Raw genomic sequence first — 15929 nt, forward strand, 5'->3', positions numbered from 1 at the left:
TAATAAATCTATCTAACACTATGTTGTAGTTTGGTTTGTTTAGTTTTGGTGCAGGTTTAATTATATGCAGGGCATTTTGACCAAGGGATACTTGACCTTGACTGAGACAGCTTGATGCAGGAAATTCATCCTCATCGGGACATTCTGACCGAGACATCCAAGGCCTGGTGCATCTGTCTCTGACCGAGACATCCAATGCCTGGTGCATCTGTCTCTGACCGAGACATCGAAGACCTGGTGCATCTGTTTTGACCAAGACATCCAAGACTTGGTGCATCTGTTCTGACCGAGACATCCAAGACTTGGTGCATCTGTTCTGACCGAGACATCCAGGACTTGGTGCATCTGTTCTGACCGAGACATCCAGGACCTGGTGCAACCATTTTGACCGAGACGATCCAAAGCTAATGCATTAGCATTCATCAGCACATAGACCAACTTTTGGAAGATTGGTTTTCAATAGAGTATTTTGGCACATTTAGCACATGAGCTATTAGCAAATAGGTAGTTAGTTAAAGTGGTTACGAATTTGTTATTTTCTCTTGACTCATTCATTGCTTAAGTCACAAGCTACCTCTTGTATATATGAACATAAGCTCTTTGTACCAACTCAATAAAGAAATGCATCACAATTCTTCTTTCATCTTCTACATTTCCACATTTATTTTACATATTCTTAGAGTACAAGCAAAAGAAATTAGTAAACAAAACAGCTAAAAAAAGAGATATCAAGAACCTCAACTACAAAATCCACCCTACAAAAGCCGATGGAGAACAAAACTGAAGCTCACCCAATAAGAATCTAATAATAACATTCCAAACTTAAGACTAAATTTGAAGTCCATTCAAACCAAAACATATTCACGGATTTGTGTCTTTCTTTGATCCATAACTATGACTTGAATTTTATATCATCCATTGATTCCTCCTAACACGCTCCATTGTTGTCGAAAATCATGACATTCTGCAATTCTGTAGAGATCAAATCTCAGACATCAAAATAATTGAATAAACTTCATTCAAGATCTTATTGCCTTTAACTGGGAAGAAATGTTGTAGGAGATGATCCTTGTCAATTGTCACTTGTGAGTCAGACCGCGACAAGGCCCAATCACTAATAGAAAAGTTGTCATGCTCGATAAGAGAAATAACAATTAAAAAAGAAGTGATCCACAGTTTCTTCATGAGCATTATACAAGACATACCTTAGATCATTTTACTGATATTAACACCCATGCATGTTGACTAAATTAAACTTACATGAAATTTCATCCAACAATATTCTCCATGCAAGAAACCAAGCCTTCAAAGGCTCCAAAAAATTATTAATGTGAATAGAAGGACATCCAACCCTTAAAAACTAAACCATATAAATTTTTTTATCAAATATAATAGATTAAAATTTCGTAACATTAAATATATAATAGATTTTTCTAAGCAAATTATCAAATATATTAATTACTAATGTGAATGGAAGGACACTCAACCCTTACAAAAACTAAACCATATAAAAAATCCTATGATAATAACTTTCCACGCAGTAAATTAAAATTTCAAAAACAGCACAAATTTGCATCATTGTTTCCTATATGTTTTGATATTTTTGAAATATTGAATGATTTTTTTTTTCATTTTCAATAAATTAAAATTTCAAAACAGCACAAATTTAAAAATTTGCATAATTGTTTCCTATTTGCACAAATTTGCATAATTGTTTCCTACATGTTTTGATACTAGCATAAATAATAGTATATACCTAATTTTTAGTAAAATACTTCACAGTGCCAAGATTAATTTTTAGTATGAAAGTTACCTAGGCAAACAAAGGCCAATACTTGAAAATGGAGATTAAAAAATAAAATTTGGGATTTGAAAAGTACAAATTACATGACAAAAAAATTGGAGCTAAAAAGTATAGGATGAAAATGCTATAAAGTATAATTTTTCGTTTAATTTTTATTTAAAAAAAAGATATTAAAATTTTACGGGGCACATGCCCAAATATAGTATATGTGGATCTACATTAAATATATTAACATATATTAAATACATAAACATATACATTAAAAATACTTATAATTATTATATTTATATTAATACCTTAAAATTACTTTATAATTAATATATTTTTTACATTAATGTATGATTATAATATACATTAAAATCTGCATACAAATCCATTTTAAGCTTTATTTTAAGCAACTACTACATATTCAAAATTTATATATTTTATTTTATATAATTAGAATGTCTATTTTATATTTGGTGTATTTCATATTATAATTTTTTATTGGATACACTTTAAAGTATAATTTTTTGTTTTTATTAGAATGTCTAATTTAAAGTGAGAGATCTGTTTTAGTGATTGCTACATATAATTATATACTTTTTTGTAGAAGTTAAAAAATATTAAGGAAAAATAGAAAGTAGAAATTAACCATTATGATAATTACACCATGTTTTGACTTTATATATTATATATATATTTGGTGTATTTTATATTATAATATTTTATTGGCTATACTTTAAATTATATTTTTTGTTTTTATTAGAATATCTAATTTCAGGTGAGAGATGTAATTTCAACTTGCAATTAATGTCTTGGTGGTGATTACCTATGATTATATTATATTTTTTAGAAATTAAAAATATTAAAGTCAAAATAAGAAAGTAAAAGTTATACCATAATAATAAGAGTAAATTACTCTGACACCCCCTGAGTTTTAGTAAATTACATAAACCACCCCTCACTTTTCTACCCTTCGCAAACCTCCCATAGTTTTTATACTTTGGTATACTGACCACCACTGCATAAGAAATAAGTGTAATCTTTTAAACAAAAATGTGATAAATGCAATTAAGTTAAACAAAACATGATATATTGTACAACTCTAAATAATATACAGGGGGTGTCAGTGTAATTTACTCTAATAATAATTACACATAGTATAGATAACAATCATTATAAACGACATAAATTTGAGTTTATTAACTCACTTCAGATTTCCTAAAATTTAGTTGATCTAGTCTTGATCTCAAAAACTAATTCGTATTAAAGTAGAATAGAAAATTGGCAACTCAGAATGATCATAAAAATATAAACCAACAAGGTGTTGGTTTAGTGATACAAAGTCTTGCTAGATTTTAGGATCATCAAAAAGTTAAAGGTTCGATTCTTGAGAGTGATAATTATTGGAATGGGCAACCATGAACCATTAAAGACATTAATTTTTTACGCTTTTAGGATAATGATACCTTCAATAGTACCAAAAAAATCATAAATATAATAAAAAATTAAGTGATTATTATATTAATTTATGAATCTAAGTCAAAATTCATTTAAAATTCTCCGCCATTTGACATACATGAGATCACGCTTTTCAAGTTTTTAACAGGATTTTGATTAGCAAATAAATAAAACGTTTAAACCATCATCTACTCTAATTAGTGGTTTAGGTTAAATTGGATTTGATATATAGACAATTCAATCAACACTTCACTACAACTTATCTTTATGTACATATTTATAACCAATGAAGTGAGCCAATTCTCATTTAGAAAAATAAATTTAGACGGTATAACTACATACGATCAAATTTAAAAGTCTCTATTCTACCCCAAAAAAAAGTTAAAAGTCTCTATTCTACCCCAAAAAAAAGTTAAAAGTCTCCATGTACCAAATTTTTTTAAAAGTCTCTTAGTAATGACATAATCAAATAAAAATGTCATATTATTTATATTCTAATTTTGAAAATTAGAATAAAATTTAATATATTATTTAATTATTTACATTTCTTATAATATAAATTATTTTAGTCTTTCTATGTAAGGAAGGAATATATATTTATAAGGGAAGTCAACGTTCAAAATTTATTTTATTTTTATCTTGACTATTTATTATATCTCAACTGACTTCCTTTTCTTAAGGCAAATGATTGGTATTATTAATAAGGGTAATATTTCAAACAGCTAAAAATCAAATAAATCAAATTCAATATACTCGCTATACTTACATTTGACCGAAATGATGTTTTTACCAAACTAAAATATAAAAAACTCTAAATCAAATCAACTATTATTTTATAATTAAAAATTATTTTCAATTTAAATTAGATCAATATAGATTTCCATTTCATTATTGTTATTAACTACCCGATGAAAAATGAACAGTTTTAAATTAATTAATCAAGAAACAAATCTCCTCTTCACGTAGTTTCTACGAAATTGACATAAACGTTAAAATGGTGATATAGTTTTTAATAAAATGATATATAGAGGTGAAATTTGTTTATATCACGTCAACTCTTATATTGAAATATTTTTATAAAATATAATTAGGATGATCCCTCCATTAATTAATAAATATATATTATCTAGATTATTTGTATCAAACTTTGAGCATTACTTAATATAAATAATCAAATAAATTCAACTTTTATACATTTTAAAGGCCCGCGTATCGTTAATCTTGATCTACATAAATTGAGTAATAAACACTTTTTATTTTTGTGAAATTTGATATATAAGATCTACATAATTGGAGGTTTAATTTTTCAACAATTAATTTTATTATATTTATTTTATATAAAAATTATTAGTAAAAGTTTAGGAAATTTATTTTGATGAAATATGTATATCCATATATGGAGTGATTAAAATAAGAAATTGTTATAATGAAAAATAAAATAATTAATATTTTTTGGTAATAATAAAAAAATAATTAATATAAATCATCATATTTTAAAGTTAAATAGTAAAAGAGAAAATATAAAACATAAATAACTTTTTATACAATCAGGCATTTAGGATACAGATCCTTTGTGAATCTAAAACAGACGACTTTTTATTCCAAAGGTTTTTATTTATAAATAAGAGTGTAATATTTATATACATATTTATCATAATATTTATATATTTATTATAAAGATTTATATATAATTAGTAGATTTATATATATTATAAATTAAATTTTTATTAAAAGATTAATGAGGATTCACAAAGTAACACTATATCAAACTTAATAACTAGATTTGTTATTCCGAGTTTCAATCAATTAACTTTTAACAAATAATATAAAAATATAATATTTTATTTATTTATTTGTGTGTCAATTTTTAATGGATCGTAATGGAGAATTGTAATAAGCTTTAGGACCGGTAATTTATCTTTATCAAACTCATATACAGTCAAACCATACTTATTTGTGTCTATAAAACCAGACCACGGTTCATGAACCTCATAACCTGGTAAGTACATGCACGCAGAAAATAAATATCTTTGACACCACTGACTGTTTTGAACATAGTCTCATATATAAATAACCAACTTTAGCATCACTCACAATTGGATTAGCATTTTTTTTTCCTAAGCTGCTAATCAGAAATGGGAAGCTTAGAGGAACTGAAGAAGGAGAACATAGATCTTGTCAGTTTTCTTTTCTTTTTACCCTTTTCTATTCCTTCATCATCACTGTTCTATTATCATCACAATCACATGCATATTAGTTTCTTATGACAATCATAATCATTTTATATAACTCATGTGTTGCATTTCAATCATCGATGGATATAGAGGGGTTAAGCATTACTGGATGCCACACTCTCAACACTGTATATATATATATAATACGTATATATTTGTGTAATCATCTTCTTAATATTTTACATGTATCAGCAAGATATTTTTTGAAAGATGTAAATGGGTCTATTTGCATTTCCACATCTATAATTTATGTATATATATATATATATAGATATGATACTTAGATCATATGATACCTGATGTGTCTATCTTGTTATTTTCTCTGATCTGTGTCTATCTGATGTTAGGGTTTTAGAGATTTCTTTTGGGGTGCACTCTAATATTTTCTTAGGGGTTCTAGGAGGGTTGCAGTATTTTGTTCTATTTGTTGTTGGGGTTTTGCTTTATCTTATGTTGGTTGTTTATTTTTTATGTTGGATTTTTAGGTGGTGTGTTGTTCTCACTTGGGGAGTTTGGGGTAAATAAGAATTAAGAAGTGTTACGTACTTATGTTCCCACTTCATAAGATAGGTCAAAATTTTGGTCTTCACGTCTCTAGTGCTTGAGTTCTGAATCTGTCACCAATAACAGTTTTGCAGTTATGATACGTCAAAAAATTTCAAGTGCATTTAGTTTATCTCAAATTTTTTTGTATTCCATTATCTCTTTAAGGTGAATTATTTTTGAACGGAAAAGCTCAATGACATCTTTCAACATATTATATGCATACGTCGTTAACTTTCGAAAATTTGCAAGATTTATATGGGATTGTTTTAATTATGGTCTTTATTTTTTTTTTATTATCATAAATATTCTTTGTTCTTATTCTATATTTACATATTTCATATATTTATTATCCTGATATAGAGAGGAATACTAAAAAAAATGTACCTTGCTCGAAGGATTGTTTGTTGATAGTAATTCATGAACCCACTTACCACAAAGGAACATTAAATCATAATGATGTGGTCGCATCGAATCACAATACAACTGTATCACATTGCATTTGTGTCACAACAAATTCAAAAATAATTTTTTAATCTCAAATTAATTTACACAGATTACAGTCCACATCACAATAGTCACAATCATAATAACTGTGACTGGGATCGGGAATACAGTTTAAAATGCTCCTTTGATTAGTACTCATCCAATGTGCTAGTTCCTACCTAACCTTTGAAATTCTCAATAAACAACAACTAGTTTATATAATTTTCTTTTCAATAAGTGTTTCATCAACTTTCTAAACATTTGTTTATTATATCTTTATTTGTCTACAAAACCAATCACAATGCTCATATTCATTTACGTTTTATGTGGCAGTATGATAATTCTTTGTTACATCCCTTGCATTTATGAAGCTCTAGTTTAATCTCAGTTTGCTAAGTTGATTATGATGAATGATGCTTACATGATTGTGTTGCAGGAAAAGATACCTGTGGACCAAGTTTTTGCACAACTGAAATGTTCAAAGGAGGGTCTTACAAATGAAGAAGGGCAAAGGAGATTGGAACTTTTTGGACCCAACAAGTTGGAAGAAAAGAAGGCAGAATTTATCTCTATCTAGCTATAGTTGCTATTTGTATTACTGCTTAATTAGCATATTATACCTTCAATTTGTGTTTAGTTTAGAGAGGAAGAAGATATTAATCACTTAATAAATTAGTACTAACCCTTGATAAACAATTTTTGCATACAGGACAATAAGTTTCTGAAGTTCTTGGGTTTTATGTGGAATCCGCTATCATGGGTTATGGAAGCCGCTGCTATCATGGCCATTGCTTTGGCAAATGGAGGGGTAAAAACTCTTAACTCTATGCATGCATTTTATAGAAAGTAAGATTCAAACAAATAGGTTAATGGATTTTTTGTTGTCACCAATTAGGCCACTCTTTATGATCTGTTTGCGGGTTGGTTTTTGGAGGGGAAGGAAATGGTTGGGAGCCATGAAATACACTTGTAAGATGACTCTCAAGCCTTTCATTTCCATTCCTTCCACTCCAAAATTCAACTCGCCAACAGACCCTTAAATCTATTAAGGATGCTTAATTGGTGATAGAGAGAACATTCAATAACCTATATCTTTTTAGGGTTTATTCAGAAAACAGGCCTCATGCAATGTAATAATATGTGCTCTTTAACTCAATTTTTCTTCTCATATGCTTCCTTATTGAAACATACAGGGCAAGCCACCAGATTGGCAGGACTTTGTGGGAATTATAGCATTGCTTGTTATCAATTCCACCATTAGTTTTATAGAAGAAAACAATGCAGGCAATGCTGCTGCAGCACTTATGGCAGGTCTTGCTCCCAAAACCAAGGTATAATAATTGACACAAAATCCGAGGCCTTGTTCCTTCCGGTATATATCCACATGTAGTCATATTTTACATTGGTTCTGTCTAAATGGTTGATGACAGGTTCTAAGAGATGCAAGGTGGACTGAGGAAGATGCTGCCATATTGGTACCAGGAGATATCATCAGCATCAAATTAGGAGACATAGTCCCAGCCGATGCTCGTCTCTTGGATGGAGATCCTCTCAAGATTGATCAGTCTGCACTTACTGGTGAATCACTGCCTGTTTCAAAGAATCCAGGTGATGAAGTCTTCTCCGGGTCCACGGTGAAGCAAGGGGAGATTGAAGCTGTTGTGATTGCTACTGGAGTGCACACCTTCTTTGGTAAGGCTGCTCACTTGGTGGACAGTACTAACCAAGTCGGACACTTTCAAAAGGTACTATCTCTTGCTCTATGTAGCACCAATACTTCAAAATGGTTGTCATACCGATATCTGATGTGTGTGTCTTATTAATGTGTGTTCTTATGGTTTTTGCTTGGTCAGGTGTTGACAGCAATTGGTAACTTCTGCATTGTCTCAATTGCTGTGGGAATGTTCATTGAGATTATTGTTATGTATGCTGTTCAACACAGAGCCTATAGGAGTGGAATTGACAATCTCTTGGTGCTTCTCATCGGAGGTATCCCGATTGCGATGCCAACAGTGTTGTCGGTAACAATGGCTATTGGCTCACATAGGCTGTCCCAGCAAGGTGCTATCACCAAGAGGATGACAGCTATTGAGGAAATGGCTGGTATGGATGTTTTATGTAGTGACAAGACTGGAACTCTAACACTGAACAAACTCACTGTGGATAAGAATTTGGTTGAGGTAAGTAAATGACAAACAAATGATTTTTAGTAGTGACTATTTAGTACTAGTAACATTCTCATGACACCCTTTTCTGCACCTACTTTATATTGCAGGTTTTCTCAAAAGACACTGACAAGGACACTGTAATTTTGTTTGGAGCTAGGGCTTCTAGGGTAGAGAACCAAGATGCTATTGATGCTTGTATTGTTGGAATGTTGGGTGACCCTAAGGAGGTTTGTAATTTCTTCCTGGTGTTGTATATGCTTGCATGCCTATACAAATTCTTGTATTGTTAAAATTTTCAAAGAGGTTCAGTTCAAAGCTTCACCCTTGAAACTATTGGTGAAAATTTAAGAGTTGTTTTTTTCATTTAAAACTATCCTTGGATCTTTCGTTGACCTTGAATGGAAAAAAAGGCAATCATATTAGCCTCACAAGATCTTTATACTTGTTTTTTTTCTTTGATATAACTGTTCTAAACATATTGATGAGACTTAAAATTGATCATGACTTGAAGTAGGATAAATTGTTAACTGCTAAGTTTAGAGGTATGAACATGTTGAGCACAACCTGCATATGATACAAGAACAAAGTCATATTTCACACACATAAATATATCTTATTGGCATGGTCTTTGGTATTTGATACATTAATACTTGGCTAACAACTTTCTCATACTTCTTACAGGCTAGAGATGGCATTACTGAAGTGCATTTCTTGCCCTTTAATCCGGTGGACAAGCGTACAGCCATAACATACATAGACTCTAAGGGCAACTGGCATAGAGTAAGCAAGGGAGCACCAGAGCAGGTAAAAAGATCTTTCAGTGTACTTAATTAGGTGCTTATTCAATAGGCTTTTTTGAACAAGGGAAAAGTGCTTATTTTATAAGCTTCTCCAATAAGCTTATTTTAGGAAGCTCAAAAGAACTTATAAAAAGGTTATAAACTATTTGCAGTAGTTGTTCTCATAAGCTCTCTATATCCTCTTCCAAGGGTCCCTTAGTGCACAATATTGATGCCTTTGTTTTCTTGAACATTGTCAGATTATAGAACTTTGCAATCTCCGGCCCGATGTGAAGAAGAGAGCTCATTCCATTATTGACAAATTTGCTGACAGGGGTCTCCGTTCCCTTGCTGTTTCCAGACAAGTAAGTTGTTGTTCTTTGTAGCTGCATACATTTGTAGCACCGGTGCATCAAAATAGTTGTCATACTCATATCGGATGTATATCTTATCAGATACTTTTCATCTGTGTACCTTTCAATTATTTTATGATTTTTTTCCATACCAATGCACCTGTATATTGTTGTATCCATGTCCTATATCTGTATCCATGCTTCATAGCTGCAAATGCTCTAAGCTTTCCAGAAATGGTTAGTCAAGCTGAAGTTAATTTTATGGTTAATTATGTCCTACCAGGAAGTTCCGGAGAAGAGGAAGGAGAGTCCAGGAGGACCATGGGAATTTGTAGGACTCTTGCCTCTCTTTGATCCACCTAGGCATGACAGTGCAGAGACTATTCGCCGAGCTCTTCATCTTGGAGTTAATGTTAAGATGATAACAGGTGATCAGCTAGCTATCGGTAAGGAGACCGGTCGCAGGCTTGGCATGGGAAGTAACATGTACCCTTCTTCTTCTCTCCTTGGTGAGCACAAGGATGAGTCTATTTCTGGGCTTCCAATTAATGAGCTTATCGAGAAGGCCGATGGTTTTGCTGGAGTCTTTCCTGGTAAATAGATATATCTAACACTTGATATAAATCATCATTCAATGTTTAATGAAAACTTGTTGCAATTATTTCTAGAATCATGCTGAAGCGTATCGTTTTACTTGATCAATTGTTGAATAATTCTGTTATGGATAACTTCAAGAATCACTTTTGAAATAATGATTGGTGTCAATTGCAGAACACAAATATGAGATTGTGAAGAGACTCCAAGATAGAAAACACATATGCGGTATGACTGGAGATGGTGTCAATGATGCTCCAGCCCTGAAAAGGGCAGATATTGGAATTGCAGTGGCTGATGCAACTGATGCAGCTCGTGGTGCATCCGACATAGTCCTGACTGAACCTGGTTTGAGTGTGATTATCAGTGCAGTTTTGACAAGCAGATCAATTTTCCAAAGAATGAAGAACTACACCATTTATGCTGTTTCCATAACAATCCGAATTGTGCTCGGCTTCATGCTGCTAGCTCTTATCTGGAAATTTGATTTCTCACCTTTTATGGTTTTGATCATTGCCATTCTAAATGACGGGACAATTATGACCATTTCCAAGGACAGGGTGAAACCATCTCCCTTGCCCGATTCATGGAAGCTGAATGAGATTTTTGCCACAGGAATAGTGCTTGGTGCCTATCTTGCTATCATGACTGTTGTCTTCTTCTGGCTTATTCATGGAACTGATTTCTTCTCGGTAAGCGTAAAACTATAACTCTTTTTTAGATGACTTGAGGAAAAAAATATAAATGTTTTTGAACATCTATTATCGACAAGTTTTGGACAACTTTGATCTTTATAACACAAAGCTCTCGTACTTTGCAAAATGTAAAGTTGTATATATACAGTACTTCAAAAATAAAATTGGTACAAAACCATATGAGTCTTAATCAGGCAAAATATGTTGGCAGGAGAGATTTGGGGTCAGATCTATCCGGTCTGATAACGATCAACTCACAGCAGCTGTTTACCTTCAAGTCAGTATTGTTAGTCAGGCACTCATCTTTGTTACTCGGTCAAGAAGCTGGTCTTTCCTCGAACGCCCTGGTCTCTTGCTTGTTATAGCCTTTGCCATAGCACAATTGGTTAGTTGTAACAACTATGTTTTTGGTTTTGTTTATATTGTTTCTCTTTGTTATACAACAAATTACTTAACTTTGCATTTGTTTTTATCTTAGGTTGCTACAATCATAGCTGTCTATGCAGACTGGAGCTTTGCAAAGATGAAAGGAATTGGTTGGGGTTGGGCTGGTGTCATTTGGCTCTACAGCATTGTTTTCTACTTCCCCTTGGATGTTTTTAAATTCATCATCAGATATGTATTGAGTGGAAAGGGATGGAGTAATATCACTGAGAACAAGGTGAATTTTCAATGTTATATACTTGATGAAAGGAAAAATATATTTTGTTAGCATCTATTTTCGACAAAAGTAAAGTTATCCCATTTGTTGTATATATAACATTACTCTAATACAACGATATAAACAACAAAGAGTGATGTTATTTATACAACTAATTCAGACAATTTTCCCAAAAACTGTATGTTATATATCGCAAAATATGATAAATGTGTACTTGTCTGACTATATGCTCTCTTGCGTTATATGATGCAGATTGCTTTTACAACAAAGAAGGATTATGGAAAGGAAGAGCGAGAAGCACAATGGGCTACGGCTCAACGTACGCTACATGGACTAAATCCACCCGGAACAGAACAGATATTGCAGGAACACAATACCTACAGCGAGTTGTCTGAAATAGCTGAGCAAGCCAGGAAACGTGCTGAAATTGCAAGGTAATATCAACTGAATGCTTATCTGCAATTCTTGTTTTGGACACATAACTTGCATTGTTCTTTAGGTGCTTTTCGTGTTCTTTTCCGATAAAAATATAACATTTCACACCTGTTATATGCTTATCATTCGTATTTGAAACAAAAAATGTTATTTTGACAACCAAGTTCCGATAACTTTTAGTTGCTATTTTGACTTTTCATTTCAAGATGAACTGAAATCAATATGATCTATTTGTTTCATAGGTTGAGGGAGCTTCACACATTGAAGGGACATGTTGAATCTGTTGTGAAACTGAAGGGACTTGACATTGACACAATTCAACAACATTACACTGTCTGAGTGAAGCAACTACTATTGCAATTTATAATATGAGAGTACTAAATTGGAAGGTCTTTATTATCTTAAAACTCATTTGTATTTAAAAGATGCAAGGGCTTTGAAATAATCATGTGATTGTGCAAAGACAATCCAACTTTGGGTCACATACCAAACGGTTATGTGTATGGAATGTTGTTTGACTTCATACTTTAATATTTTTTAGAATTCCAACAAGTATTTAATACTTTTAACTTGAATGGGATTTACTTTTCTATTTTTTCACTGCTATGATTATTGATTTTTTTATTAGTTGTTAGTAAAATAAGATAATCTTTTGAAAGGTACTTTCATCTAAAAATTGGTCTTCTTGCATGATTTTGGCTTTGTTAAGAGATAAATATTGGGCATTTGTTTAGTTGAGACATCCATGTGTGGCAACTAGGTTTGTGTAGAATGAAAGTAAAATCAATTGTGTTTCCATTTATCATCATATAAATGATATTCTTACTCTCCTTTTTTCCTTTCCCACATCCATTTCTACAAATATTTTACAGCAGTTGATTATCTATTTTTTGATGCATTTTTTAAACCAATATCTTTTACCAAAATTGTGTTCGTCTAACAGTGTTTCTCATATAATTCAAAAGATTGCGAAAAAATTATCTCTTTATACATGGGATGAAAACATTGAAACTTGAGCATAATGGATAGCAAAACTCTTATTACAGTAAAATATCTCTTTTTTAAACTATCACACAAAAAGACATAAGAAAAAAATTGTGAAAAAGCTATATATACTGATAGTCTACATTATCCATCATTCATATTTATAGCATTGGATTAGGGTAGTAGGCTTTAAATATGTATTATAAATATGTATTATGTAAATCTTAATTTGTTATATTAAAAATTGTAATCCTAACTTAATATATGGGTAATTGCTTAAAATTTCCAAAATCACATATATGGTTGGCCGAAACTTGTTAACGATTTCTTTTCACTTCTTCTCTTCAAATTTCAGTCACTGTAAAATATTAACATTTACCCTATCAACGAAAAAGACCAAACTATGCATAATAATAACTTTGATTGCATCGACACCAATTCATTCTCTGGAGAAGGAAGATCCAACATGAGAACAGGGCAAATGCCATCATGGTAAGCAATAAGCCAATTCTCGAGCATGAGTGGGACTATGCCCTATTAGCACTCCCTCTTGTCCTTCTTCCCTATACACAATACCTTCATTATTTAATTTATGTAGTTTTTTTCTTTCTCATACACCAAATTAATAGAAGCGATGATTCTAGTTAATTTATATAACTTCCAAAAACCTAAAATATACAACAAAATGGATTTATTTAAATAAGTTACATAAAAAATTCACAAATTAATTTTTTACTTTTTAGCAAGCACGAGCTAGTATGTGTTTGTGAGTCATGAGCCGAACATCATATTATGTTTAACTAGTTAAATCATTCGCTTAAACCAAATGATTTTATATTAATAACTATATACAAATAATTAATTATATTTTAATGTAAAATTTTATATAATTAATAGTTATGTATTATTATATTTAAATAACATATTTCCATCTTTTTAGGATTGGAGTAAAATAAAATATTAGAGTATCACTTTTTTTTTTAAGTAAACTGCCCGATTCATTTTCTAGGTTATTCCAGTTTAACCGGGTTTAACATTTTATTACTGAAATTTCTCCGATTCAAAACAATTAAACCCCTTATTTAATTAAAACTATAAAATAAAATTGTTTTTAATCCGATTAATAATTGAGCTGGTCGAATTTTCTGGTACAGTTGTCACGAGACTGAGTTTGTATGACACTCGCAGATGTATAGCTTAAAAACTAATAAATGAATTAAAATTTTGCTAAGATGTGAAAAATATGGTTGCATGCCAACCATATAAATTATCGAAAGATTTCTTGGTAACATTCTAAAAGTTTAAGTGCAATATTCAACTTTAAAGTAACAATAATTTAAAGTAATTTTAAAAGTAATATTGTGATACCAAGTATATATAGTATAATAGTCAGAAACAGAAAAAATCTAACACCACTAAATGAAGTTAAAATCATTGAGTGAGTAAACCAAAATAAATACGAATTTTAGTTGCAGCCAGTCAATATAGAAGTAGCACAAAGAAATAAAAGAAAGAGTAAACACAGCATATATTTGGAATTAAAAATAAGCTAGAACAAAGTGAACAACTATTACAACAATTCTGCACGATAAAGTAAATATTAGACGCAGTAATTACAGGTATAAAAGTCACAGCTTAACAATCCAATATATACAATTTAATATGGGGGAATTTGAAAGTAAAGGATACTTACAAATGTTGGAAGAAATGGGATATTTGGGGTGTGAAATGAAAAATCCAAAGTTCCATATAGGATAGTGGTAACACTTTAAAAGTGCTTAAGAACCTTAAAATGCATCCCATGTACACATGTAGGATAGTGGTAACACTTTGTGGTTGATGAGGACACACATAGGATCCTGGTAACACTTTGTGGTTGATGAGGACACACATAGCCAAAACTCTACACATGTGCGTGCATGTACCACCTCTGCCATCATCTAACCGGCTCGGGCTCAGACCATACTAGAATTGACACGGATAAATATATTGTGATTGTCGTGCCCCAATTCTTGGGGCGCGACTGCTAGCGACTCTTTTAAGAGAGTCCAACTCATAATCACTAAACTATATGGCTAATTATACTTTTAATTATTTGGTTATTTAAATTTATTGCAAAAAAAAAAAAAAAAACAAACAAACAGTAATTGTTTCTTGTTATTAAATAATTGTATATTGTTATTTTATTATAATTTGTGATATATGTTGTGGGTTGTGATTGTATGTTTTCCAAAAAATATAGTATACAAGTTTTGACATACATATATCCTACACCCGGATATTAGTGATATATTTTTGGATAGGGACACTAGTCTCGTTGATCATGGCTTTAGTCATTGATGGTGTTGGTGATGTGAATTACTCATATTATTACCAAGTATTACGAGTTAGCCGCTCGAGCCGGTCTCTTGTTTCTAACCCCATAATATTTGGGTTTCTCTTCTTTCAGGAGAGTTGCAATATGAACACCTTATAGGAAGTCTACAGCTTGTTAAGGCATCCAATATACCCTAGAATTCAACCCTAGAATGTTGTTCCTTATATATTCTAAAACCCTTGTAGGTGTACCTATTATAAACCTTGGGAAACATATTGTACCATATCATAACTCATCATGCACAAGTTGGGACTCTCGTCCCCCCAAAATAAAAAAAAACACATGTATTTTAAAGACCTAATGGTGTGAGATCTTACCTTGCAACATTCGACACTTCACACTTATATAGTCACCCTTGATGGGAATTCCTATT

The 15929-nt window shown here is 31.3% G+C and overlaps 1 protein-coding gene across 1 annotated transcript; it reads left to right on the forward strand.

Moving 5' to 3' along the window:
* LOC109335492 (plasma membrane ATPase-like) lies at nt 5259–12539 on the forward strand. The gene is made up of 15 exons (XM_019571626.1): nt 5259–5424; nt 6947–7066; nt 7220–7318; nt 7704–7841; nt 7941–8255; nt 8364–8690; nt 8786–8905; nt 9360–9482; nt 9718–9822; nt 10094–10403; nt 10582–11096; nt 11311–11484; nt 11578–11760; nt 12013–12194; nt 12438–12539. Exons 1-15 carry the CDS (start codon nt 5383–5385, stop codon nt 12532–12534), a joined length of 2850 nt encoding a protein of 949 aa, XP_019427171.1. The 5' UTR covers nt 5259–5382; the 3' UTR covers nt 12535–12539.

The sequence above is a fragment of the Lupinus angustifolius genome, chromosome LG02, assembly GCF_001865875.1.
Source record: "Lupinus angustifolius cultivar Tanjil chromosome LG02, LupAngTanjil_v1.0, whole genome shotgun sequence".
NCBI lineage: Eukaryota > Viridiplantae > Streptophyta > Magnoliopsida > Fabales > Fabaceae > Lupinus > Lupinus angustifolius.